Source organism: Sebastes umbrosus, chromosome 19 (assembly GCF_015220745.1).
Source record: "Sebastes umbrosus isolate fSebUmb1 chromosome 19, fSebUmb1.pri, whole genome shotgun sequence".
Lineage (NCBI taxonomy): Eukaryota > Metazoa > Chordata > Actinopteri > Perciformes > Sebastidae > Sebastes > Sebastes umbrosus.
This window is the reverse complement of record NC_051287.1, coordinates 3,571,095-3,599,064: the sequence shown is the minus strand read 5'-3', so window position 1 is coordinate 3,599,064 and position 27,970 is coordinate 3,571,095. Positions and strand designations below refer to the sequence as shown.

The 27,970-nt window shown below is 38.3% G+C and overlaps 4 protein-coding genes and 1 long non-coding RNA gene across 6 annotated transcripts; 3 read left to right on the top strand and 2 right to left on the bottom strand.

Moving 5' to 3' along the window:
• Positions 1-552: 552 nt before the first annotated feature.
• On the top strand, positions 553-4,689 carry f2rl1.1 (coagulation factor II (thrombin) receptor-like 1, tandem duplicate 1). Its single transcript, XM_037753325.1, has 2 exons — positions 553-719; positions 3,210-4,689. The coding sequence occupies exons 1-2, from the start codon at positions 647-649 to the stop codon at positions 4,271-4,273; spliced, it is 1,137 nt and encodes a 378-aa protein (XP_037609253.1). The 5' UTR covers positions 553-646; the 3' UTR covers positions 4,274-4,689.
• LOC119478520 lies at positions 4,172-27,651 on the bottom strand. Its single transcript, XR_005204460.1, has 4 exons — positions 27,641-27,651; positions 16,151-16,158; positions 9,252-9,265; positions 4,172-4,297 (listed from the first exon to the last, which is right to left on the bottom strand). It is a non-coding gene; the product is annotated as an uncharacterized LOC119478520 (long non-coding RNA).
• f2rl1.2 (coagulation factor II (thrombin) receptor-like 1, tandem duplicate 2) lies at positions 6,655-9,427 on the top strand. The gene is made up of 2 exons (XM_037753324.1): positions 6,655-6,839; positions 7,670-9,427. The coding sequence occupies exons 1-2, from the start codon at positions 6,773-6,775 to the stop codon at positions 8,758-8,760; spliced, it is 1,158 nt and encodes a 385-aa protein (XP_037609252.1). The 5' UTR covers positions 6,655-6,772; the 3' UTR covers positions 8,761-9,427.
• On the bottom strand, positions 12,800-15,200 carry ch25hl2 (cholesterol 25-hydroxylase like 2). The gene has a single exon (XM_037753326.1). The coding sequence runs from the start codon at positions 14,815-14,817 to the stop codon at positions 13,924-13,926; it is 894 nt and encodes a 297-aa protein (XP_037609254.1). The 5' UTR covers positions 14,818-15,200; the 3' UTR covers positions 12,800-13,923.
• s100z (S100 calcium binding protein Z) lies at positions 16,451-27,970 on the top strand. Of its 2 annotated transcripts, none has more exons than XM_037753328.1 (5): positions 16,451-16,638; positions 21,384-21,476; positions 23,631-23,807; positions 23,906-24,057; positions 27,521-27,970. In XM_037753328.1, the coding sequence occupies exons 4-5, from the start codon at positions 23,917-23,919 to the stop codon at positions 27,674-27,676; spliced, it is 297 nt and encodes a 98-aa protein (XP_037609256.1). In that variant the 5' UTR covers positions 16,451-16,638; positions 21,384-21,476; positions 23,631-23,807; positions 23,906-23,916; the 3' UTR covers positions 27,677-27,970. The 2 variants fall into 2 exon arrangements, with proteins under 2 accessions (XP_037609256.1, XP_037609255.1); XM_037753327.1 differs by having other exon boundaries at positions 21,384-21,508.

Below are 27,970 nucleotides of genomic sequence, written 5' to 3'. Positions count from 1 at the left end.
TTGATTTATATTTTGTATTAATAATATAAATCTGCAAAGAAACTACAGTCAAATAAAAAGTACAATGTCAAGTAAAAAGTACAATATAGTGGAGTGGAAGTATAAAGTAGCAATAAAATGGAAATACTCAAGTAAAGTACCTCAAAGTTGTGCTTGAGTACAGTACTTAAGTAAATGTATTTAATTGCGTTCCACCACTAAATACGTAAATAATAAATATAAATAAACAAATAAATAAAAATAAATAAATAATAATAAATATAAATAAATAAATACAAATAAATAAATAATAATACAAATAAATAAATAAATAAGTAAATAAATAAATAAAAGCCATAGGTGTATAAAACAATCACTCCAGGGCTTGTTCACAGGTATAATAATACTGTTATCTGATAACCTCTTAGATCCCTCTTAATGCATTTGTATGCATCTTAATGCACCTCTGCTGCTGCTGAAGGGAGGAGGAAGTGATTCTTCCGTCATCAACCTGTGAAGCGCGCCTCGGTTGGCTACACGAGGTCAGGTGACCTGACACAGGTATCCCTAGCAGCTATATGAAGACAGGTTGGCAGTTTGAACACGGACAGAGAGAGAGAAGAGCAGCCACACCCGCAGACATTACTGCTGTTGTTGATCTGCAGTCATGACTCTGAGGACGCCATGGTTTCACCTGTTCCTCCTTCTCTGCTGGATACACTCCTGCATGTCAGAGAGAGGTAAAGTTTCAGCTCTTTATTTACATCTCTGTTGTTTTTAAGGTCTTTAAACGTTCAGATCGGGTGAGATTAGGATCCTAAAAGGTGCTTTACTGAACATACGTCGAATATAGGTCCAGTTTGTTTGATGGTTTTGGCCCTGATGGTCTTTATAGGCTGCATTACCTTTATGAAAAAGCTATATTTCATGAAGTATTTCACTGATATATTCTCCAAGTACTTTATATAGTAAGTATACTAATATCAATGTATTATTAGTATACTTCTTGGGACTAAATTGCCCCACTTTTTAGTTTATAAAAGTATGCTTTTAAGTGTAAGAATAGTACACTTTAACTAGTTTACATTTTATTCTGTACTACAACTATACTATAAACATTTAGATAGTTTACTAGTTTTTTACTAAGTATAATACTTTAATACTTCTTGGTGCTAAATAGGCCCATTTTTTAGTTTATAAAAGTATACTTTTAAGTGTAAGTATTGTACTGTTGTTTACTAGTTTTACACTAGTACCCCACTTTTTAGTTTATGAAAGTGTACTTTAAAATATACTCTCAATAAACTACTAGTTAGAAAAGTTATTTTTATACTGCAAGTTTACAGAAAAGTCTACTTAGCTTATGCTTGTACTTGTAATCTTTTGATCAATATATATTTAAGAAAAGTATGTTACTTGTAATATAAAAGGTATTTAACTAGTAGTTTACTGAATATACGTTAAAGAGCACTTTAATAAACTATAAACTGGGCTACAAGTATACTTACAAGTATACTTTTGTTAAGCATTTCTCTGATGAGTATAAATAGTAAACTGAAAGTATACTCTCTTATTTTATGTTTAAAAGAAGTTTACTAATATCACACTTGAATAAACTTCATTTTGGTAAGGGAAGTCTGTCAGAAGTAGTTTGATCACTCCTAATAAAAGTGTATGTAAAGTGAGTCGTAGTCGTTAAGATGACTCATAACTCAAAGGTATAATTATAAATGAAAAACAGGGCAAAGTGCTCACAGCTGCAGGGAGTATATTTACTAAAGGCTATTTAAGTACAAATACTGGAGTATTCCCATTTTATGCAACTTTATACTTCTACTCTACTACATCTGAGAGGTAAAGGTTGTACTTTTTATTTGTCTGACAGCTTTAGGTACTTTACAGATTACAATTTTTCATCCCCGTCCTGTCCAGTGAAAACCAGGTGTCTCCAGATGTGTTGATGTTTGTGATGAACTGAAGGATGAATTGATCCTGTATGTGTTGAGAAAATCCTCCTCCGTCTTCAGCTAAATAAACTCTTTAAAAAGCCTCTTGGATCAGCTGGAAAATGCATCGTCACAAAGCTGAAAACAGGCTGTTTTTCTACACTTTTTAGAGAAACGTGGTTCTCACAGGACAGCGACGCTACAAACATTAATGCAGCAGTAAATATCAATCCAGAAACATCAGATATAAGAGTATAACAGGGAACATTACTGGGTAGGGACAGGGAACATTTTATTGCACAATGACTTCATGTTTGCTGTCAATACTTGTGAATCTGAATACTCCTTCAGTTACTGGAAAAACAAGCTACAACTTGCATAGTGTGCAGTTTTTATGTGTTGAGAAAATCCTCCTCCTTCTTCAGCTAAATTAACTCTTTAAAAAAAGCCAGTTTAAAAAAACATCTACAGCAGAGAAATGCAACATATACATTAATGCAGCAGTAACATTTATCCAGAATCATCAGATATAATAGTAAAACTCTGACACACAGCACAATGAGTACTTTCACTTTTGATACTTAAAGTAGATGTTGCTGATACATGTGAAAGTTTCCAACAGCCGGCAGTTATTTGTCACTGTTTTCTGGTCTATAAAATTTCAGAAAATGGTGATAAATATTAATCGGTGTTTCCCAAAGCCCAAGATGACGTCCTCTAATGTCTTGTTTTGTCCACGACTCAAAGATATTCAGTTTACTGTCATAGAGGAGTAAAGAAATCAGAAAATATTCACATTTAAGAAGCTGCAATCAGAGAATTTAGATTTTTTTTTTTGTTCTTAAAAAAATTACTTAAATCGATTATCAAAATAGTTGGCGATTAATTTAACAGTTGTCAACTAATCGATTAATCGTTGCAGCTCTATTATAGAATATGATGCATTGCTGTAGATTAACCCAGCCAACAAAATGCAACATTCACATTAATGCAGCAGTAATATTAATTCAGCTGCCGGGGACCATTTTACTGCACAATCTATACTTTTACTTTAAGTACTTAAAGCAAATCTTGCTGATACATACTTTTACTTAAGTAAGGTTTTTAATGCTTGACTTTTACCTGTAGTGGAATATTTTCACAGTGTCATACTTTTACGTCAGTAAAAGATATGAATACTTCTTCCACCACTGACTGAGTTTCACATGTAGGTAAATTTGTAGTATGTTCCTGCTGTAAACCTGTTGCACTTCTGCTTTTCATATATTTTCATGTGATGATTAGAGATAGCTGGGAAAGGCTTCAGTGGTACAGAGACACCCGAAGGGGTTTTGGTCAGAGACGTTCCCGAACAAGTCCTGACCAGCCGTCTGACGACCGTCTTCCTCCCAGTCGTCTACATCATCGTGTTCGCTGTGGGGCTGCCCACCAACGCTCTGGCCATCTGGGTGTTCCTCTTCAGGACCAAGAACAAGCACCCGGCGTCCATCTACATGGCCAACCTGGCTCTGGCTGACCTGCTCTTTGTCATCTGGGTGCCCTTAAAAATAGCGTACCACTTCAACAGCAACAACTGGATCTACGGCGAAGCGTTATGCAAAGTGCTGGTGGCGTTTTTCTACGGCAACATGTACTGCTCCATCGCCTTCATCGCCTGTATAAGTGTTCAGCGCTACTGGGCCGTGGTCTACCCGCTTTCCCAGAGGCAGAGGAGCAACCGCATGGCTATCGGCGTCTCCGTGGCGGTCTGGGTGGTGGTCTGGCTCGTCACCATCCCTCTCTACCTGTATGACCAAGAGGTGCGCGTAAGAAACCTCAACATCCTCACCTGCCATGACGTCACCAGGCCCAGTCAGAGGAAAATAGCAGCAGGCTACTTCCTGACGATGGGAATTGTTGGATTTGTCGTTCCCACCATCGTGTGCATCGTATCCTACGTTCTCATGCTCAAAGCTCTCAGGAACAGCATGGCGGACCCCGCCATCGCCAAGAAGCGCCGGAAGGCCGTGGTCTTGATCGTCACCGTGCTGGTGATGTTTTTAGTGTGCTTCACCCCCAGTAACATCATGCTGCTGGTGCACTACAGCCTCCTGTTGCGCGAGGTTGGCGACAACTCTTACGCATTCTACATCACCACGCTGTGCTTGGCGAGTCTCAACTGCTGCATCGACCCTTTTATTTACTACTTCATCTCTGAGGACTTCAGGGAGCACGTGAAGAACACGTTCCTGTGCAGGAGTGAGAGGACGGTGGAGAGGATGAGGGTCTCCTTCAGCGCTCTCAAGTTCTCCAAGAAGAACAACGTATATACGTCTGATTCAGGGAACACTCGCAGCACTGATTGCTGATTCCTCCTCATTCAACTCAGGAAACTTTGGAGAGTCGTCTGTGGTGAAGACCTCCTGGAAGCTTTCAAGCTGTCTAAGTTACTGCTTTTTAAAATTTTGTAAATACATTTATATTTTTATATATAAATATATATATATGATGATACAACTGATATTTAATGCACTTTGCTCGATGCAATTTCATTTGATTTCATAACGACATGAATGATTGAACTTTAGTAGTTTTTAATGTCTTATATTTTAGTTACGCTGTTGTTTTATTTAGATTAATTCTTTGTCAGCGTTTTGACGTGCCAGAAGATTAAAGATGATACGAGCTTGACATTATCTATATATCGTGTATGATTTTAAATAATCATTTTAATTGTATAACTATATTTTAAAGTTTGTCAATAAAAGTAAATGTACAACCTGCAGATCTTGAAAAGTCTCAACTCAACAACAAAAACGAAAAAGGTCTTAGAAGATATAAAAAGTCTTAATTTACAAATGTCTTAAATATTTATTAATTATATATAATTATATTATATTTAATTATATTTCTTGCCTGCCATAGGCAGTAATGTTACTTATACAATAATTTTGTATCTGTTTTTCTCAGGAGATGTTATACATCTATAAACTAAAAGTTTGCTTGTTGTGATGGTGGATTGTTTCTGCAGGAAGCTGTGCAGGAATCCTTTTAATAGCATTAGACCTGCAGGAAACACGGTAACTACGGCAGCTACAAGGAATCAACTTGTATGGGCAAGTGTTGGTTTTAGCATAAACTTTTAATTATTGTTTTATACTACTGGGAAGTACTTAAAGTGATGTAATGATGAATAATTCTGAAACAGATATTAAATTGTATTCTATGGTTTTAAAAAGGCCTTAAGTCTTAAATTTTACTTGGTGAACTTTCACCCTTCACTTTGACATTTTCTCTGTATTTGTTGTCAGGAAGGCTGGAAAGGTCAAACTGCATGTTCCTTATTTTCAAAACAATCCTCGTTCATTGTGTCGGTCCTCCAAAAGCCAGATCGACACCATTGGATGCCACATATTACAGTAAATGATTTGGTCAGTGACTGGCATGATGTCTCTTTCTCTCCCCAACAATAGAAAATACTTTGGTGAAACAAACTCACTTCTTTTATTGAAATGGTATTAGAAGTCCTCTAAAGTGGAAATGTATTTCATCAGGTCTTCAGAGCCAAAACACCGTATAGATGGGCTGTATTAAACTTTACAAAGAAAGCTAGAAAAACTGTATTTTGGTTGTAGTTGTCAACAAAACGGGTCAAGAGAGTTGTATAAAATAGTTTCCCTGGAGTGAAATATATCTTATAATATATCTTATAATGTTTTATACTTTAATAACCTGAAACAATCTTTCCATACTGAGATCTTTTCTTGTTTCGACTCCTGCAGCTCTGTATTTTTAATGCCTCAAAGGTCTTTTACAGAATGATTTACAGATTCTTACAGGAGTAAAAGAAACTGTACATGAACACATCACTCAGTTACATATTTACACCGGTTACTGTCAGTGTTGTTTTTTATGATGATCGTTTTACATGAGCAGTTGTGACGCAATGAGAGATCACATCTTAAAACTACCAGATGATTTAACGCAAACTTGTATTCCCTAAAGAACACCAACAGTCATACGAAATGAGAAAGATGGCCTGTATAAAGGTCGTTCATACCAGAGGATATTTAGTCTAATAAGGTTCATAAATTAGTCCATAATACCTAAACCATCCTCGTAGAATGGTAACAGTTTCTTATATTTATTTATTTATTTATTTACAGTTTTTTGTAGTAATATGTTGAAGACCTGAAAAGTTTTCACCTAAAAAGTAAATCAATTAATAAATAAATAAATAAATGTCATCAGTGTCGTCAAAATTAAATAAAAATAAAAATAACATATTTTATAAATAAAAATAAATAATAAAATATATATATATATAGTCTATTAAAATGTATTAAAATGTACTCTTTTATATATATATTAATATAATTATTAATGGAGTATAATCTGCATACCGCTATATATGTAGAGGACCAAAAGAATTCTGCTGCAGGAAATTGCGACATAGTTGAAATAATGTTTCTGTCTGATGCTGCAACATTTAACACACCTGAAAAGTAAAAAAATAAATAAATAAATAAAATAAGTGTCATCAGCAGAATTAAATAAATATATGTGAGGTGTTTTATAAAAAAAAAAATAATACAAATATATATATATATATTATATTAGAATATATTAAAATCTACTCTATTATATATATTAATATTATTATTAATAGACTGTTCTTGGTGAGTTCATGGAAACCTGTGAAGGAAAACTACCAACAGGTGGGCGGGTCATAGATGACGTAAGCATCGTACCAACAGGTAGTCTCGGGGTGTGTCCTCATTTCCGTCAAGGTTGCAGGACATTAAAGAAGCTGCTGGAGGGAGAGGCAGTTAAAGACGAGTACAACTGAGCGTGTAAAGTACACAGACATGGATTTAACTCGGTTATTGACTCTGCTGCTGCTTTGCTGCTGCTTTTCTGCCTGTAATGCTGATGGTAAGACCGGAAGTCCTCTTATTGTGTCGCAGATACCGAGCTAATGAGACAATAGACTCATCCCAAGAGAGTTTATTAACACAGAAATACTCTGTCAATATTTATCTATAAGAAGCTAAATGTTATAAAACATTGTTGTCATAATTAGAGAGACTTTTTTGACTGAATTTGTGACTTTGGGAGGTGGTCAGCTCCAAAAACAGACAGGTGTGTAGGGAAATGTAGGTAAACAAATTATATATATATAAAGAATATTTAATACAGGTATCATGTAACCTCTTGAGATCACTTTAGCTCTATTATTATTTTTATTATTATTATTATTCGCCTTTATTGCACTACTTCAGCTACAGTAGTAGTGTTTATAGGCTAGTTATTTGTATGAGGGCTGCAATTAATGATTGTTTTTATGTCATTATAGACTCCTCTGTTATATATTGTATCTTTTAACATAAAAAGAAAATAATGAAAAATGCCAGAGGTGATGTTTTAAAATATCTTGTTCTGTCCTCCTAAACGTATAGACCTGAAGATAGTTTGTCAGATAATAGATTTTTATAATGATATAAAGCAGAAAAAAGCAGCAAATCCTAACTTTTGAGAAGCTGGAAATATTTAATATATATTTATAGATATATATATGCATATATATACATATATATAAATATATTTATGTTTTTATATTTATATATATGTATATATATTTTATTTTTTTGATGATTGACTAAATATCAAAATAGTTAACAATTAATATTTTGTCTGGTTGGAAAAATTGATTAATAAATAACCATTTCAGCCCTAATACTTCTTTAAATCTGTCATTGTCTTAGGTAGAGGACGAGGGTTCGTCGGACATGAGGACCCTGAAGACTCTAATCAAGTTATTGTGAGCCCGGCAGTAGCTAACGCGCTGAAGAGTAAGCTCACCACAGTCTTCCTCCCGATCGTCTACATCATCGTGTTCGCGGTGGGACTTCCTGCCAACGGCATGGCCATCTGGGTGTTCCTCTTCAGGACCAAGAAGAAGCACCCGTCGTCCATCTACATGGCCAACTTGGCTCTGGCCGACCTGCTTTTCGTCATTTGGACGCCGCTAAAGATCTCCTACCATTTCAACGGCAACAACTGGATCTACGGCGAGCCGCTGTGCAAAGTCCTCGTGAGCTTCTTCTATGGCAACATGTACTGCTCCATCCTCTTCATCGCCTGCCTCAGCTTGCAGAGGTACTGGGTAGTCGCCCACCCTCTGTCCCAGCATAAGAGGAACAACAAAGTGGCCATCGGTGTCTGCGTGGCCATCTGGGCGTTCATCTGGCTCACCAGCACGCCTCTGTACCTGTACGACCACACCGCCAAGCTCAAAGACCCCAACATCACCACCTGCCATGATGTCAACGTTATAGAGGACGCCCTCAATCCGTTCCCGTCCGTGCAGCTCCCCTACTACTACTTCATCTTCATGGGTTTGGTGGTGTTCCTCATCCCCTGTATAGTGATCATCGTGGCCTATGTTCTGCTACTCAAGGCTCTGGGGAACAGCATGGAGGACAGCGCGGCCGGCAAGAACCGCCAGAAAGCCGTGGTGTTGATCGTGATCGTCCTGGTGACGTTCGTCGTGTGTTTCATCCCCAGTAACATCATGCTGGTGGTGCACTACTCCCTACTGAAGGACGGAGTGGAGAACAACGGCTACGGCTTCTACATCTCCACGTTGTGCTTGGCCAGCCTCAACAGCTGCCTGGACCCGTTCATCTACTACTACGTGTCCGAGGACTTCAGGAACCACGTGAAGAACACTCTGCGGTGCAGGAGCGCAAGGACTGTGGAGAGGATGAGGGTTTCATTCAGCTCCATGAAATACTCCAGGAAGACAAAGTCATTCATGTCGGATAGTGGGAACACGCAGAGCAGCAGCTGTTAGAAATCAGATCCATATAAAGGAGAGACACTGATGGGATATCATGCCTGTTGTTTGCAAAACACGGCATCGCCACGCAGACCCTGTGGCGCTGAGACACAGTAGATAGGTCTGTAATAATGGACATAAAGGCCCATCAGTCATAACCACATAACCTCAACACATCACACAACCAAAGATGAACTGTGAAGATAATTGTGCTGGGATGCGAGCGGAGTACATTTTAAGATGTATATGAATTCGTTATGAGCTGTTGTTTAGTGTTCAAACGTGAAACATGAACACACATTTTCATTTTTTTTAATATATGTATATATAATTGGAGAAAAAGCCTGTTAAAGACTGATATTTAGCTGCACAAAATGTGTTTTTTTCCAAAGATTGTGACTAGTTAACTGCACTGAAGACCATTTAAAGCAAATGAACATCTGTAATGCATAAACCAGATGTGTTCAGAGGAATAGATCAAGTGAAACTTCAGTCAAATCATCAACTTTAATATGAATTCCTGTTTTTATATCTTGCCTATTCGGCACATTCCTGCAGCCAACATGTTTTTATCCCGTCCTTTTAAACCACATGTTTTAAATTGTTGATTTACTTTTAAGTTTGATGAGAAACAAGGTGGAACTGTTACATAGTTTCTTAAATAAATGATAAAACAACAGGATGTAGTTTCTGTGAAACTCTTTTTTAATATTGCGTAACTAATTGAATTCCTTTGTGGAGTGAGTCACCGGTCTCAATTACACCACGGAGCCGGAGAGGGACGTAGACTCATTGTCATGGATCACTCTCATCGCCTTGAGGAATTCATGGAATGTGTTTTTAGTGTTAAAAGAGTGCACAAACCAGTTTTATTTTAATTTTAAACAAGTATTTTAATGTTTACATAGTTAGTGTTTAATCACACTGTTTTCTGAAGGAACAGCCAGAAAGAAAGTAGGTCAGAGCGGAGGGGGTTAAAGAATGTGTAAGAGCGTGATGAGGCATGTTGTGAGGACGACCTAAAACAGGTCGTCCTCCTGCATGTGAAACATTCAACACTTTTCCATTTGTTATTTATCGATTCACACAACACCTTTCCCTTTTGATAGTTGACATAAATGCAGCCCTTTTCTTGATTTTTATTAAATACGATAAGCTCATACAGTCTGTGTTTAAGCCATACGTTTTATTTTCAGTTCAAATCTCCTCACATTCTCTCCTAAAAGACAATATGCTGTCAACAGAGGGGTATTGTGAACCAAAGTGAATGCTCTTTGTCTTTTATCTGTAGATAAGAAGTAAATGAAGTGGTGTTTTTCAGGCAACAGCCCCACCCAAAGAGTCCTCCCCCTCCCCCCCAGGTACGCACACAGACAGAGGTGATAAAGCTTCCTGTTTAATGACTGGTTGAGGCGGAGGTAAATGATTGGCATGTGGGTGTCATCTTACCTTTTGTCAGCACTCAGAGTGGAATAGCTTCTTTTCTCATGCTTGCGACAGAGCCACTCCCTTTCCATGATACATTTACACAGTTTACACACCATGTGACCAGGGCAAACAGGAACGCTCATGAAGGTCGCTTTGTTTAGAAACAAATAACACATGATTCATATCTAAACAAAGTGACCTGAGGCTGTAAAGGATAACTTATAATAAAATACAGGGGAAGAATAGAAGGGAAAAAGAGTAATTTAAGTTAACTTATTAAGTCATCACAGAAACTTTGGTTATGTTTTGTAAAAGTTAATTTGTTTCTTAAAGATTTGGGTACATCATTTAGCAGGGAGGGATACTTCCTGTAGCAGAATGCACGACCATGAATGATAATTGAAAGGCACATTACTTAAAGTGTCAGTAGTCAGTATATTTTTGGCATCATTGGGCAAAAATGTCATAATAACCTTTCAGCATATTGTAATTTTAAGTGTTCTGAGAGATAACTAGACTTCTGCACCTCCTTATGGCTCTGTTTTCAGGCTTTAGAAAATCTAGCCCGTGACTCACAGGTCACGTGACCGGAACTTGGCGTTCCTTCATCAGATTTCACAATGGCGGAAGCGGCGTCACAAACTTTCTCATTTTACAGCTAAGCCGTGCACTACAAGATGATTCTGAAAACATTTGAGGAGAGAAATAGGCATTAACGTAACATAATATTGATTCATATTTGATCAGCGCTGCCTAGTTTGACCGTTTGGTCAGAGTTCGCGAGTGATTGACAGCCGGCTCTCATAGACGGCAGCTGGACAGCGGACCTCAGATCAGCTCTGACTGCTTGTTTTCCTCCGGTCTTTGAAATCTTGCAGATGCCGTGAGGAGCACCGGAGGACACAGAGGAACATGATTTTTTTCAGGTTACCTGTTTCATGAACTACTGTCACGATATAGTGACCGTTTTATAAAAAATAACTTTTTTTAATTACATTTGCTCCAAGCTCACCTACTTCAGCTTCAAGGGTGAACATGATGCAAGAACACACATTTCCAGTTTTGTTTTATGATTGTTTCACATGCACAGGTACATTTAAAAAGGCTGCACTCCAAAGAGCTCAATTCAACACATAGTTTCCGTGTCCAATGTTTTATGTTGTTCGTTTACTCCATACAAAAATTGAAGTGTAAAAACGTCATGGGATTTTACCTGGCCGTCAAAGTCAAATTGGTGACTAGTCAAATTTAGAGGTGGTGGTAGGCAGAATTTTTTCCACCTATATGCAAAGAGTCAGGCTAGATGTTTCCCCCTGTTTCCAGTCTTTATGCAAAGCTAAGATGAGAACATCTTGTCATCTACATGTTGTCATCTAACTCACAGCTAGAAAGCAAATAAACGTATTTCCCAATCATCAAACCATCAAATGTTGTTTCGAAATCTGTTAAAATCTTTTTTTAACTTCAGCTGTGTTTATAATTCAGTGTTTTCAACGTGTACACAAGGCTGTCATCGTGGTAAAAAAAGGGCAAAGTTGCAGTGGAGTTACATCTGCATGCAGTTACACACTCGTGTGGCGGTTTCTGTTGCATATTTCCCATGATGCAACATGTGCGGTGCTTTAAGGTTATCGCAACAATTGCAACAATTCTGTAACCACAATGTTGACAAAGGCTAAAATATGAGGAAGAATATTTTTAGATTTTTGCGTGAGAACATATGAAATAAGAGTTTGTTTATATCTACACAACTTCCATATGGGTGCTGGTACATTGCAGAATAAATCACACCTCACCAGACACAGTCTTAAGAAATTCATCTTTTGACAGGAAATAGCTTAATTTGAACTTCCTAAGTTATTTCTATTAAAGCTGCAGTAGGTGAGATTAGAGCAAAAATGATTAAAAAAAGTTATTTTTATAAAACAGTCGCTATATCGTGACAGTAATGCATGAAACAGGTAACCTGAAAAAAATCATGTTCCTCTGTGTCCTCTGGTGTTCCTAACGGCATCTGCAAGATTTCACAGACCGGAGGAAAACAAGCAGTCAGAGCTGATCTGAGGTCGAACTAGGCAGCGCTGATCAAATATGAATCCATATTATGTTACGTTAATGCCTATTTCTCTCCTCAAATGTTTTCAGAATCATCTTGTAGTGCACAGTTTAGCTGTAAAATGAGAAAGTTTGTGACGCCGCCGCCGCCATTGTGCGCCACTGTCCTTGTGGGTGAAGGAACGCCAAGTTCCGGTCACGTGACCGGAGCACAGCCAATAGGAACGCTCTCTCTCTCTGAAATGACCTGTGATTGGTCAAAGTCTCCCGTCACGGGCAAGCCTGAAAACAGAGCCATGAGGAGGAGCAGTAGTCTAGTTATCTCTCAGAACACTTGAATTACAATATGCTGAAAGGTTATTATGGAATTTTTACCCAATGATGCCAAAAATATATACTGCCTACTGCATCTTTAATTTAAGATTTTAAAAATAGCTAACAATGAGAATGCATACACATTAGAGATCCATGCCAGATGGGGATGAAGTCTGTTTATTTAATTCATACTTGAAATCCCAGTACTAGAGTACTTTATTGCAGTGTTTCTAAATTAAGCACGACCTGTTGCAACCGTCAGTTCCCTTGTGAATGAGAAACACGTCAAACCAGTTCTGACAGCCAGTGTAAACAGGCGAATGGAAACAAAGAAGAGAACAGTCACAGTGTAGATCACCACCACACCACGATACTATGACACACACATTATTAGACACTGTTCGCTACCACACAAAGGAAAAAAGTGTGTCTTGTGGTACCCTAGAGATTAATCTGTCAAAACAAATTTAGTAGTAGAAGTGGCTGTGTTTGAAGCCTTGTCTCTCTGACTGGAGGACAAGGGACCTCTGCTGGTTTGTTTGTTGAAATGCAAGTAATACTACATCAAAGTAAAAAAGAAGTTGTTAAAGTAGTCAGTGCTTCATTAGAAATGTATTTGATTTACACATTATTTCTGAGCCACATGACTTTACTTTGATTTATTCTAAAATGTGAAATCAATGGAAAAATTCTCATTGTAATCTCGGTCCAACATAAGATAACATAAGATAAGACAAGATATTTCAAAGATAACACAAGACATAATGAAAATATTCCATTTTTATTTTCTCAGCTGTTTCACAAAGGTATTGTCTTTTTGGGGGGAGTTTTTTTAAGAACTCATCCAGTATAAGAGCGTCTCAAAGAGAGGGCGATAGATTAGTATTGCGCCCACGCATGTGCAGCTGAAAGACCGCTATTCATGCGTGTGAGTGAGAGGGTCAGTGCTGAGCAGGCAGGGAGAGAGGGACAATGTATGTGTTAACGTGTGTGTAATCACTGTGACAGATCACACCATCTACCATCAGCAAAATAATCCATAAGAGCTCAAAACATGTTATGGAAACATAACAGACCTGAGAATACGGTAAGATTACACCAAGGGACATCTCTATGAGTAAGAGATAAATGTACAGTACAGACTAATCTATACTAGATCATTCTTCTCAACAACTTACCAGGTAGTCAAATGTTAGACTGATAATCAGAAGATGTTCTGTTAGAGAGCAGTGGAGGAAATCAAAGTATGGTGAGTCAATATGATAATACCAAAAAGACAGACGGGAAAGAGAGAAAGTGATGGAGTGAGAGCAGGTACAAAAGAGACACTTTGAGTAAAAGAGCGACAGAGTCAATGAGAGATTAATTCTCTTTAGCTCTTTATTCTTTCCTCCCTTTCATCAGGTCTGGCTCCGCCGCGGCAGCGTGGCTGGAGGGAGTTGGCACGGCGTGGGTGCCCCCCAGCCAGTCCCAGTGAGAGAAGAAAGGGGCGAAGTTAGTGTTGGGCCGCTGGTGGTGAGTGTCATGCTGGGGCGCGCCCCCCCAGAGGCCAAAGGGCACCAGCTTATGCATGGCCCACGGGAAGTCATAGCCGCAGTGGTCCTCGGTGGAAATGTAGATGTTGAAGACCATGAAGCCCCACGTTGTGAGGCAGTGGCACTGGAGCAGGATGGGGTCTACTGTAGCCCAAAAGCCCACGCTGAACAACTCCCAGCCAGACAGGTACTGGGTGACGAGGCTGAAGGGTTGGTTGTACTGGTGGTGCACGGCGTGGAACGTGCGGTACAACCACGGCACCCGGTGGTGCAGCAGGTGCCACAGGTAATACTGGAAGTCAAAGACCACCGTGCAGCCCAGGATGCCCAGGAAGAAGCTCCAGAGAGTGGGCGCCTCGCAGGGCAACGGGGTGGGCGGCCTCCACAGCCACTGGGCCACCGCGGTGGGAAAGATGTAAAGCAGGTGGTTGTACATGGTGACGCCCAGGGTGGTCCAGATGTTAGGCCAGGTGACGACTCTGTCGGGGTTGAGACTGTAGCGGTTGATGCAGGGCCAGGTGGGAGCCAGCAGGTCAAGCAGGGTGTAAAGACCAACCAGGAGGAAGTAGGTGGTGACGGAGAGCACCACGGGGAACAGAGGGCTCCTCAGGAGGTCGTGGTGGTTCTGGTGGAGGTAGTCCCAGGCAGGCTGCAGGACAAAGCCCTGGGACCAGCCTCCAGTCACGTTGTCCCCATCCGACATACAGGATGAAGTTCTGAATAACCTGCCTGTGCTCATCACTGACGAGGCTTTCTCCTCCAAAAATAAGGCCGATCCGAGTGGATGAGGAGGGTCTGAAAGATCCAATCAGCGTCCTCGTATAGGTTAAGCAAAAGCAAATTGTCTGGTGATGTTGTGCCAAATTGGACTGGCGGACTGTCTTAGCCTCTTATGTATGTTCAAGCCCCACCTCCACTCCCCCCTCCTCCAACCCTCGCTTCTTAAAAGAAGGCGCTCTGTAAAGGCTCTATTTCATGGGCACAAGGACCGCAGCCAGGACTCAGGAGCGGGGCCACAACAGCTCTCATTTTTGACCCAAATCATGGAGAGAGAGCTTCCGTTCACTTGTGATTTTTGATTTTGTGACAAAAAAGTAGGAGCTGTGTGTTTTTTAGCTGAATGAAAAGTATATTACATGAAGTTATATATTCCCTGCTGCATATTAATAATCAGCCTGTTAATGTTTCTGGTCTCTCTCTCGCTCTCAGATCATCAAACACAAACAAATAAACACAAACAGCATGAGCCCCTAAAGAGTAATTAATCATAGAAAAGCTGTCAAAAAGAGACATGTATTCAAAAGCACTTCCTGTCTGATGCTGTATTGTCGCTCAGTTTGAGTTTGTTTACAGAAAAAAGAGATTTCATTGTAGAAAAACTGAACTGGAGCAGCGACCGCAGCCCTGGTTTCTATGATGTGACACAATGTTTTTGTAGAGAGCGGAGGTTTAAATAAATAAAGTGTGAGTATGTGCTTTATAGTCAGACATTTAACTTGTATTTGTTCTACTGTTCAATCAATCATGTTTCATTGGATTCTATCAGAATGAACAGCAGCGTGTCGGCTTTGAGCAGAGAAGCAGTGAGGAAGGAGCCTGAATGTTTCATTACAGCATCGCAACACAAAACACATTTAATAGATGCTATTTGGAGTTGTTCCATAGACACTGAATGAATATATCTGGCATGACATGATGAGACATAATATAACTAGGTCTGTCAATCGATTAACATATTTAATCACGATTAATCGCATGATTGTCCATAGTTAATCGCAATCTGACATTGACATTTTTTATCAGTTCAAAATGTACCTTAAAGGGAGATTTGTCAAGTATTTAACACTCTTATTAACATGGGAGTGGACAAATATGCTGCTTTATGCAAATAAATGTATATATTTATTATTAGACATCAATAAAACAACACAAAACAATGACATATATTTTGCTCCACCTCTCACATGCATGCGCGCTCACTCCTCACTGCAGAAGAGTTAGTTTAGCTCTGAGAATATGTAGTGAATGTACAGTGGACGTTTGTGCAGAAATAAATGCTGCAGCTCCTCCACCTTTATGTCTATGTAGAGCGAGCACAAGCACGACGCTGACTTTCATGACTTCACGGCCACAGGTGTCGCTGTTAACAAGCATTTCTGATTCTTACAAACAGTCCCTTTAAGGGCAACAGGAATAATGGAGATAATTTAATTATTATTAGTAGTAGTATTATTTTATTTTTGTTATTTATTTATTTATTATTATTATTAATATTTTATTTATTATTATTTATTTATTTTCCTGCCAATCTACTGCTCCACACTCCAGTGCAGTAGGTGGCGGTATTCACCTTATAAATAGCGATTGTATCCTGCCATTATATTAAAAGAACAACAACAAAGTCTGTCCACATGGATAAACACTCACAGAAGACCTTCATTGTTGGATTTATTAGTTTAATGAAGTCTCTAAAAGAACACAGTTGTTTTCCATGTTGGATTACAAACCTTCTGAAAGGGAAACCATCACACCTGAACTCACTGGAAAGCTACAGTTTAAAGTAAGTCGCTATTAACAACAGTAATCAGATTACTTTGCAGTACTCTGCATATTTGGGTACTTTAAGTATATTTCGATGCTGATACTTGAGTTCTTTTACTCACCAAGTAGTAAGTTTTTCAATGCAGTACTTTTACTTTTAATTGTACTTCTACGTTCTAGTATTGCTACTTTTACTCAAGTAAAATATAAGTACTTCTTCCACTACTGATCAATTGTATTGGAACTTCAGGCTAATATTAGTGTGTAATGCAACATTTTTTTTTATTGGTGAATTAGTGCAAATTGATACTTAAAGGTCCCATATCGTGCTCATTTTCAGGTTCATACTTGTATTTTTTGTTTCTACTAGAACATGTTTCCATGCTTTAATGTTCAAAAAACACATTATTTTTCTCATACTGTCAGCCTGAATATACCCGTATTCACCCTCTGTCTGAAACGCTCTGTTTTAGTGCATTTCAACGGAATTGCAACGGAATTGCGTTGCTAGGAAACAGTTTGGGTCCATGTTTACATCCTGTCAGCTGATGTCATTCACATACACTGCAACCAGGGAATAAACTGTGACACATTTAGAATGTTTACATTTAAATCTGTGAAATTGTCTAAATATTGTAGATTTGTGACATCACGAATAGAAAGAAATCCTAACGGCTTGTTTCAAACGCACAATTCCTGAATACAGACTGTGTGTATTGCTCCATGGATTGAGTGTTTTGATATTTTCACAGTATTTATATATCACTTAAACCTGCTTTATAATATAAAAGACATGAAAATCTCACTTTTTACAATACTGGACCTTTAAACTGTCCAATTCAGGCATCATCCATCCTCACTTAACTGCCTAAAAATCAAATTTTCATCAAACAATAATACAAAAAGCCGAAATATAGTAAATATATGAAGTTCAAAGTTCATTCTTAACCTCGGAAAAGCAATTGAGAAAACTATTTTAATTTCACTTCATAGCAGAAGTTGAGAACTACATTTAATTATGATAAATATTATTTTATTATTGATTTTGCATTATTCTAAGGCACATATACAGTTTATGTTTGCCATGGAGAGGAACAAACTAATGACAGCGCTGCTTTATAACTGGAGTGTATTATAGAAGCAGGGTACAAAAGTGTTGTGTGCTCTGTAAACTGTGTGGGGAAATAAAACATTTAGATCATTAAAAAACAACATGTCTATCTCTAATAGGACAGATTAAAGTGTACAGTAACACATTAGACCTCACCATATGATCAGCACACTTTCTGATAGCACCGATCAGCCAATAGAGGGCAGTAAAAATCAAGTCTTCACCAAAGATGACACTGAGTTTTGCCAGGTAAAAAAAAAGAAACTTCCCCAGTTGATTACTTACACTAAGACAATTATGTTTTGTGTTTAGGTTTAGGTTTAAATGTGCAAATGAGGCATTACCTCATTAAATATGTGCAAATCTGCATACATTTCCAGAACAGAAATCTAAACATTGGATAAAACCAGGTTAAAAATTCTTGTTTCATTTTGTTGACATATTAGAGTAAAATTTTTTGCACTTCATAAATCAGAAAATACTGTCAACAGCCATAAAAAAAAACATTTTCTCCATGTTTTTTGGAATAAAATGTTGTATAAATCAGGCTATGAATGACACATGAACAAACCTCTCTGTAAAAACCTTCAGACTATAGATAGGAATGAAACTGGAAAGTTTGGTGGATATAAGTGCTGCTGAAATGGAGATTTATGACTCAGGGTGTGAGGAAAAAACGGCCTTTAAAGATATGGATTGTAAAATTCCATACATTTTGAAGACACTACAGGTGAATAGGGTAAAATATTTAACTAATAGATATCACCATGAAACTTCTCCAGTTGATTACTTACATTAAGACAATTATTTTTTGTATTACAAGTTTTCTGAAATGTTATGTTTGACTATGCAAATGAGGCATCATCTAATGCTACCTTTGAAATCTACAGACGCAAAAAGACAAATTTGAGGAAAAGCTGTGAAAGTCATGAAAGTCGCAGAAGTCAAAAATAACCATGAGTGAACTAATAGTTTTAATTTAATAACTATTAGTTTGACGTAGAAGATTTGGCCACTGACTCATAAGATCCAAAAGTCTCGACCCTTTGGAGAAACAGCGTACGGCTGTTTGCACATTGTCAGATACGATAAGAAGAAGTAGCTTCAGTGCCACAACGATCAGCTGTTTGAGTTGATTCGGACGATCACAAACCATTTTTGGTTCTTGTGTCACCGCTCGCCAGGCAGGTGTTGGTGAAATAAATGAGAAGTGGAACCCTCCACATCACTAACATTCAGCGCTCGGTGTCTGAGGAGACGATGACAAGGTGTGAGACTCGTCCATTCACTCCTGAGGGAGAGCACACATCCACTGAGCTCTGCTGCGTCCGTCCAGCTCCAGTGTCCTCCTGATCTCTCTCTCTCTGTGCTTCATTAACTGGTTTTAATCTACTTTTATTACTTAGCAGGTTAAAGATGTTCTTTTACTGCAGAGCAAACAAATCCGGTGTAGGGGAGACCGGGGGCAATTATAACATTTGAAGTCATTTTTCTTTCATAACTCACAGACTACTTGAAATACACTAGTCATATTTTGATATAGGAAACATATACAGTACATGTGCATTAATTAATAGTACAATTGATATATCTTCACTAATAAGGACAAAACTATTATATAATATTTAACGCAAGAAGTCAGAGTGTGGAACCCTTTACGCCCTACAATGTTTTGTTTTTTGTTTTTGTGTGTGTGAATCATTTGCACGTTATTTTTTCGAACTGTTGTTTTTTTCACACAGAACGCGAATATTACACGCCAAAAAAGCAACGTACTTTTTTCCAGAACGAGGTCGATTTTCTGAGCTTTTGCACCGCGAATAAAGGCATCAAATCACGTTGTGCAGAACGGGTTGAGTTGCGAGTGTTTTCGCATTTTTGTGTCATAAATTCGTCACGCCCCCGGTGATAATTTTAGTGAAATATGTTGTCATACATATAATATATGTCAATACAAACAAAAAGATGCTTATATTGGGCCTTGTGGCTCATTGCCCCCGATCTTGAAGCCATGATAAAATCTCGTATGCTAGCTAGCAACACCTTTATTACCATCGGTTGTTCATGTTTATTTGTAACCCATATAAAATGTATGTAAGTTTAAATTTGCAGTCATCTAAACTTAAGACAGCAGAAGAAAAATACTGATGCAGCTGATCCTAATAAAACAAACAAATCAATAACAACAATGCCCCTGTGGAGAAAAAGGCCGTCATCACACAAAAGTCATCTTTATCTCAGAAGGTAACTGAGTTTGTCAAATTCAGTCACTGAAGTTGAGACAGTGAGAAAATCCTCCAGCGGCTATTTACACTGATTGTGACAGGGTGAGAGCCACAGCTATGGTGACGCCTTGGACTTGTCCCTGACCAAAAAGATACACTCTACTTTAAGTTTACCCTATTTATCATTCATTACTACTATATAATCCTTTAATAAATGAGTAATGACACACTATAATGTAGTAATGAGCAGATATAAGGACACATTATGGAGAGTTTAATTCTACTCCAATAAAACAACAACAACAGGACTTCACTTTAGGGTTTCCATCACCTGCATTCATGCTCACCTGAGATAGTAGAGATACAGAGTTGTGCCTCGATTCTTTCATCTTGAGTACATTTCTTTCTGTCTCTGTGTAAACGCTGCGTACGGCTATGTGACAGCATGTGAGAACAACACTACTGAAGGTATGAAAGGACCAGTATCATGTCAGAGCTTATCAACAGGTGCACGTCTACATCTACTCAAACAGAGCCTCCAGTTAGAGGAGGGGATGAAATCCTGAGAATACAGAGTCTGTGTGGCAAAGCAAGTTTATTCCTATAACACATTTCAGCAACAAGGTCATTCAAGGTGCTTTTCATAAACATCCAAAGCATCGAGACAAAGTGCAAAAGAAACACACAACAAAAAGACATCCAAATATAATATGAGACGTCAGGAGGATTCATCATGTGGGGATTATGAATACAATGTAATGGCAACCAATCCAATACTTTTTTAGATATTTCAGTTAGGACAATGACTGACATTCAAACTATAAAAATAAATTAATTTAAGAAAATATAGACTTTATTGATCCCATGCAGTGAAATTAAAGATGTCATATATGTGCATAGTATAGGTAATATAAATTATATTATATCTGGTATTTTTTATAATATCTGGTTTATATATATATATATATATATATTATACTCTGTTTTACTTGTGCCATTTTTTTACTAATTATGTTTGCACTATGGAACTGTGATGCTGGAAACTTGAATTTCCCTCGGGATCAATAAAGTTACTATCTATCTATCTATCTCTCTATCTATCTATCTATCTAATATAATTATCTATATTACTTAAAAAAAGAATATTATATACATAACTTACTTAAAAAAGAATATTATATACATTACGAGTATCTATTTCATTAAACGATGCATAAAAATAAAATGTAGCCCACCAAATACACCAAATACACCAAATATAAATGGTAACTATAAAGTACAATGGGACAAAAATAGTCATAAATAAACTGAGATGTCGAAATTAAAATTAAAATGCAAAAAAAAATTGCATTAAAGATTCATACATTCATAATTTCTGACTACAGTTGAGATGAATTCATGGATATATATATTTCTGTCTTATTGCAGAAGGACGTTTCAAAGCCGAGGTGCAAACGTAATCGAAGCATCATCTCCTGTTGTCTTTGCCGTGACCTTGAAGATGCTGCAGAGGACCCGAGGGTACATAAAATGATGCATCATCTGTCATGAAGGTAGGAGGCGAGCTTTTTATCCCCTTAAAGATCATGAGCAGGGCTTTAAAACCCCTCCGTCCCTCATGTAAAACAGGTCTTGTGTTTTCAGCTTTGTCCCAGAATATTTACATTTATCTCCAAGATATTATTGTAGGAGTGAAGTCTTGTGTTTTTAGAGGGTAGACATGTAAAACTGAGCCCAATAAAAGCCTTTTAATCGAATCACAGACTGACCTGTGATTAGATTTTTAAATAAAAATCAAACTAAACTGTTGTTTGATAGGACACAATTCTACTTTAACTTGTTGTATTTAAATGATTTGGTGTCAGATTGTGTTACGGGTTTCGTGGGTCACCTTCCTGCCACTATTAGCAGCTGTGAGGGGGAAACTGTTTCATCACCTTAACAAATGGAAACTCATTTTCTCCGTGGCGGTGGCTGCAAGTGGAAGAAAAAGTTGCAAGCACACCTGACAGCTAACGTCCCTCGGGTGTTGTCTTTGGGGGCTGAGTGTTATTCTCCACTGTCAGTTATGACACAGTGACAGAGGAGAGGAGGGACAATCATGTATGAACGCGACCGTCGGACACAAAATGACAAAGGATGAAAGGATGCTGTTGCTAAAAATAAACCCTTACGATGAGATCATGACGATTCATTCGAGTCACAAGGTGAGACTGAGGGAACGGTGACCTGCTGCCAAGCAAAGCAAGTCACTACACGTTTGATTTATTTCAGTGATAGGAAGTGAAACCAGAGGTTGCTAGGGAGGAAAACAACAAACAAATCAAACACAACTCAAAGTCAATGGAATATACTGTAGATGTGGTCAGGTTGGGCAACCCTGAAATAACCTTTTACACTACTAATTTGCAACAATAAAGATGTTTTGGGAGAAACACACAATGTTATTTAAGAACGTATTTGCAAAATGTTTAATGATGACATATTTTATTTGTTTTCCCCAACAATATACGCTCTGAAAGTACAGTATCTGCTGGTTATGTTTCGGCACTCACAGCACTTGGTTAAGGTTCAGGACAGATCGTGGTCTTGGTTAAATACTGAAAGTCAAATGTGACTTGATGCATGAGAAACGGTGTGTTTACTTTAATAACTTTTGAACCAAAATCATGTTCTTTCCCAAAGTGCTTTTGTTGCCTAAACCTAACCACACTGAACCAATTTGGTGCCCTATAGGCAAGATTTTAGCTGGTGTCCCTTGCAATCATTTTTGCTTTATTTGGTGGACTTTGGGTGAACAGTGGGCAACCTCCGGGTCTGAGAAGTGAAGCCGACGCTGAAGTGCTTTAAACTTGCATTCTCTCTAACAGCCAGCAGGGGGCGACTCCTCTGGTTGCATAAAGAAGTCTGATTGTATAGAAGTCTATGAGAAAATGAGCCTACTTCTCACTTGATTTATTACCTCAGTAAACATTGTAAACATGAGTTTATGGTGTCAATCGCTAGTTTCAAGTCTTCTTCAACACAGCATGATGTGATCTGGGAGTTGTCCGTGTTTTCGTCTTACAACTATAACCCTTTCACAGTGTGTTTTCAGTTCATGAAAGTTAATTGTAAAATTTTGATGTCCTAAAAACTTGGCTTGCACTTAGCTCCACCCTCTCGTGTCACTTGAGGTTGCAAAAAAACAAGATCGCGACGGCCAAAATGCTGAATTCGACGCTTCAAAACGACAGACCAATGGGTGACGTGATGATGACTACGTCCACTTCTTATATACAGTCTATGTTTGTGAGAGATGGATTAAAAAAAGAGTGTTCAGTTTGGTTGAATTTTGCATATTCTTGCCCTGCTGTTAGTTAGTTTCGTTAGTTAGCAGCTTTTTTTATGACTGTAAATTTAGATCGTATGGTCTCAGTAGTAGAGGTGAAATGCTGCCCAGGCATTACACATTTCACCTTTAAACAATTAGATTGTCTCAGTAGATTTCTCTGACTGGTCTTAAGGACACCAGATCCTCCTCTGATGAAGTATTGCAGAGTGCTGGAGTCACTTCAGGGATGTAAATGATGCAGACACATGTGTGAAGGCTCATTCATGGCTCAGGGTCTGATGAATACCCTCGGGGGCTCCAGGGTTACACTGGTACACTGGTTTTGTTTTTCACTTTAACAGCCGTGATTAAAACCTGGAAAGAAAGACAGAGTTACCATGGTCGTCTCACCTGAGGAATTAATTACCGGCACAAAGATAGAGGAAGGCTCGCTTAGCGTCTCCTCATTTCCATAATAAACAAGCTGAGCTGCAGCGTCTAAAGCGTCTCTCATCACAGCTGTACGGGACTCTAACCAGGTAAGAACACCTCTCCCACTGACACCATTCTGTTTCCAAATAATGTTCAAATGTTATTATATTAAATGTGTTAATCATAAAATGGTTTTCATTGTCAGGAAGCTGCAGAATGCCGAGCCAGCTCGAGGGCGCAATGGATGCGCTGATAACGGTTTTCTACAACTACTCTGGAAACGATGGAGACAAATACAAGCTCAACAAGGGCGAGTTAAAGGATCTCCTCAACAGTGAGCTCACCGACTTCCTCACGGTAAAGTTACAGCATCGTGATTACGTTGTTTAAGTTATTGTGTCTTTGAATAGAAGTCGTTGCATCATGAAGAAGAATTCTCAGATTGTTTGTTAAGAGAGAAGTCTTCCCAAAAAGAAACATATAAACCCTGATCTCATAGCTGAGTGGGAACCAATGTGTTTTAAACAGAATACTACTACTACTACTAGTAGTACTACTACTAGTGCTGACGGACCAGAAAACAGGTCCTCCCCGGTGTAGTCTCTTTAGGCCTTTATGTCCTGATAGTCATAACCATTCAGTTATTAGGCTGGTATATTTGTTTACAAGTGGATGAAGCATTTTATTGTGTTTGCCATAAAATGTGGCAAATTTTATTTATTCTAATGAGCGCCTCGGTGCCTTTTTTTAATTATTTTCCCTCAAGGAACGTCACCTGAATTTCATCTACATCGTTTAACATATATTACACTAATTAAAACAAAGCTATATTTTAAAGTAAGTAAGGGCTAATAATAATTTTATTTTGATTGCATTATTTATCAATAGTGTTGGGAAAGTTACTTTTGAAATGCAATAGTATATTTACTATGTTTTTTACTTCATCAAGGTAATGTAACTTTTTTAGTTTTGATTATTTTTTATAACAAATGTTTTAAACTGGGCAATAAAAGTCCTAATTTAAACAGCTTAAACCTCACAACAGTACTCAACACTTTTACTTACTGTCAAACATTAATTAAAAGTTCTTCAATATAACTTGAATTAAGAACAGAGCTACATAATGAATGTTGTATTCTACATATAAGCTTTTTACCTATAATAATATATTCAGATGTAATCACCAACATTTTGATTAGTAACTGAAATATAATTACATATTTTTTCTGAGTAACTGTAACTGATTTCAATTACATTTATTTTGTAATTGAAATACTCCATTACATGTAATTAGTTATTCCCCAACACTGTTGATAGACGCACAACTCCAGACTCATTCAAAGATCCACACTGACCCTAGAACTGCCCCTGATTGGGAATGTGTTGGTGCATCTCCCTTTTGTCCTCAATGGATCTATGACCAATAGCTTTTATGGTAATTTACGTATTAAGGATCTCTGGATGATGCTTTGCTGTTAACTCGCTTAATAAAAGCTAAATGAAATAACACCAGAGATGGTTTAAAGACGAGCATCCTTGACCTTGTCTGAGGAAATAGTTTTCTCTTACTGATTGCTATCCGGCTGTCAGAGTGTAACTCCTGGTGGCTCTCACATCACATCACATCACCGTGTGAAATAAAGGCTGTGGAGATTGGAGAGGTCATTTGAGATAAGCCGCAGCCCCCTGAGTCCGAGCGATAGCAGCAGCGAGTACGAGCCGGCGAATGATTGAGAACCAACGCGTTAACAAAATGGCCGAGACCTGAGAGTCAGACCTCTCTGATGCCTTCACATATATTTCTTTTCTTCTCACTTCTTCTCCTCCCTCATGCGTACGGGAAGCCTCAGGTGCTCATGCATCATCATCATCATCAGTGGCCCATATCGCCTCCAAATATAGACACTCCCATGATGTCATCACGTCCCCTCGGGTTACAGTCACCTCTGAGAATAGACGCAGGACCAGCGAAACATTCACCCTCAGTTTCCCCTGACGAAAAACACTGACACATATGACGCATTACTGTATATATACAGTATATATATATATCGTTTATTTTAGAAATAAGTGGGTAATATTAATAAAAGACTGAAACTCGGGACAGATATTTCTATACATTTTTATTATTATTTCAGTTTCACTTTAGCTCAAGTCGTCTCTCGGTTCAGGTTTTTTAATTGATTTTTGAACTACTAGTTTATTAAATTTAATCAGTTTTATTTAAGTTTGAAATGGTTAATATGAAACAATTTGACAAATTTTATTTTTCAAGTCACTGTGAAGTGTCATTGATTCTGATTCCCTATTTTTTTTATTTTTTTTATTTTATTTTTTATTTATTTTTATTTATTATTATAATTTTTTTATTTTTTATTTATTTATTGTATTTTTTTTTTTTTTTTTACTAAATATGCTGCCATTTGACTGTAAGAGCACGGTCACACATGCAGGCGAGTGACCATCACTAAACTGAATTTTCGAACTTCGCAACCAGAAGCAAATGTCTTTCGCCCCTACACTCGTATATAATGGAAGTGGACGGGAGGCTAACTAATTTCGCACCCGTGTGACGATGCCTTAAAACAGGGCTTTGCTGTAAAGGAGAAAGCTTGAAAGTAAAATTTTTATAAGTAAATAAAAATATATATATAGTTTTTGCTATGAAATGCAGGATTTAGTTTCAACATTACTCTAACTTTAATTAAATTAAATTACTTTAAAATCAAAACAACATTTTAAAAGAACTGCAGCTACGCTAAGGTGATATTTTCCTAATAGAATAAATCCCATCTGAGTTTGCCCTTAGTGTGGACTGGATTTTAATGTCAACCTTTGCTAAAAATGTTGATTTAATGAGTGTCATGACGTAAATATCAGCGGTGCCTCGGAGGTTAGAGAGTGTAAGAGGAAAGCCATGTCTTGTTTCTTAATCCTGGAGGAGATGAGCAAAAGCAATAAATGTGGTGTGATCAGCTGCAGCTCACGGCTCATTGAGCAGCGACATCACTCTGCTCTCCGCTGGACACGATGGCAGCTTTTGCCTTGAGACAATATGAAGCTCCAATAACAACCCTTACATAGGAGTAACTCATCCTACAGGACTGATATTTCCTATATCATCACCTGAATCTAGCATGTGTTCAAGGTGTTTTTAATGGCTCAAACAGGGAAATGAAAAGTCAATACTATTGGATTACAAGTCTAGACCCCCCTAAGACCCCCTGTACCCCCTAAAGACCTCCTGAACCCCCTAAAGCGCCCCTGTAACCCCCTAAAGACCCGTTGTAACCACCTAAAGACCCCTGGACCCCCTAAAGACCCCCTGTACCCCCTAAAGACCTCCTGGACCCCCTAAAGCGCCCCTGTAACCCCCTAAAGACCACCTGGACCCCCTAAAGACCCCCTGGCCCCCCTAAAGACCCACTGTAACCCCCTAAAGACCCCTGAACCCCCCCTAAAGACCCCCTGTAACCCCCTAAAGCGCCTCTATAACTCCCTAAAGACCTCCTGAACCCCCTAAAGCACCCCTGTAACCCCCTAAAGCACCCCTATAACCCCCTAAAGACCCCTTTTAACCCCCTAAAGACCCCTGTACTCCCTAAAGACCCACTGTAACCCCCTAAAGACCCCTTTTAACCCCCTAAAGACCCCCTTTAACCCCATGAAGACCCACTGAACCCCCCTAAAGACCCCCTGGACTCCATAAAGACCCCCAGCAACCCCCTAGAAAAGGCTCTATTGTGGGTCTCAGAGGTCTAGACTAAAACCTGCAAAAAGTCTTGTTTTGTTGGACTAATATTCTCTTTTTATTTTTCAGTCTCAGAAGGATCCGATGCTGGTGGAGAAAATCATGAACGACCTGGACTCTAACAAAGACAACGAGGTGGATTTCAATGAGTTCGTTGTGTTGGTGGCCGCCCTGACTGTCGCCTGCAACGACTTCTTCCAGGAGCAGAAGAAGAAATCCAAGTAGATGTCTGTCGGAAAAAAACTAAATCGTCTAAAAAAAGAAATGTCATCACAATAAAAGCAACACAGTAAATGTCCCATCGGTTGAATAATGTGTACTAGCACTCCCCCACTGTATAGGATGTAATGTTTATGAACGTAGATAGACACCCTGTCTTATTGTCACAGATTAAACAATGTTCTTGTTTTACCAATTTTCAGCCTGGAGCTGTTAAACAATGATTTTTCTGACCCAAATTATAGTCATGTTTATATAAGAGTGATGTTTGTAACTGGAAAATATAAAAAGAAAAATGTC

Excerpts from the sequence above, each read along its gene's own strand:
- f2rl1.1 (XM_037753325.1), top strand. The coding sequence starts at position 647 with ATGACTCTGAGGACGCCATGGTTTCACCTGTTCCTCCTTCTCTGCTGG. Across the intron at positions 720-3,209 it reads CTCCTGCATGTCAGAGAGAG|AGATAGCTGGGAAAGGCTTC; the intron begins GTAAAGTTTCAG and ends TGTGATGATTAG.
- ch25hl2 (XM_037753326.1), bottom strand. The coding sequence starts at position 14,817 with ATGAGCACAGGCAGGTTATTCAGAACTTCATCCTGTATGTCGGATGGG.
- f2rl1.2 (XM_037753324.1), top strand. The coding sequence starts at position 6,773 with ATGGATTTAACTCGGTTATTGACTCTGCTGCTGCTTTGCTGCTGCTTT. Across the intron at positions 6,840-7,669 it reads TTCTGCCTGTAATGCTGATG|GTAGAGGACGAGGGTTCGTC; the intron begins GTAAGACCGGAA and ends TCATTGTCTTAG.
- s100z (XM_037753328.1), top strand. The coding sequence starts at position 23,917 with ATGCCGAGCCAGCTCGAGGGCGCAATGGATGCGCTGATAACGGTTTTC. Across the intron at positions 24,058-27,520 it reads AGCTCACCGACTTCCTCACG|TCTCAGAAGGATCCGATGCT; the intron begins GTAAAGTTACAG and ends TTTATTTTTCAG.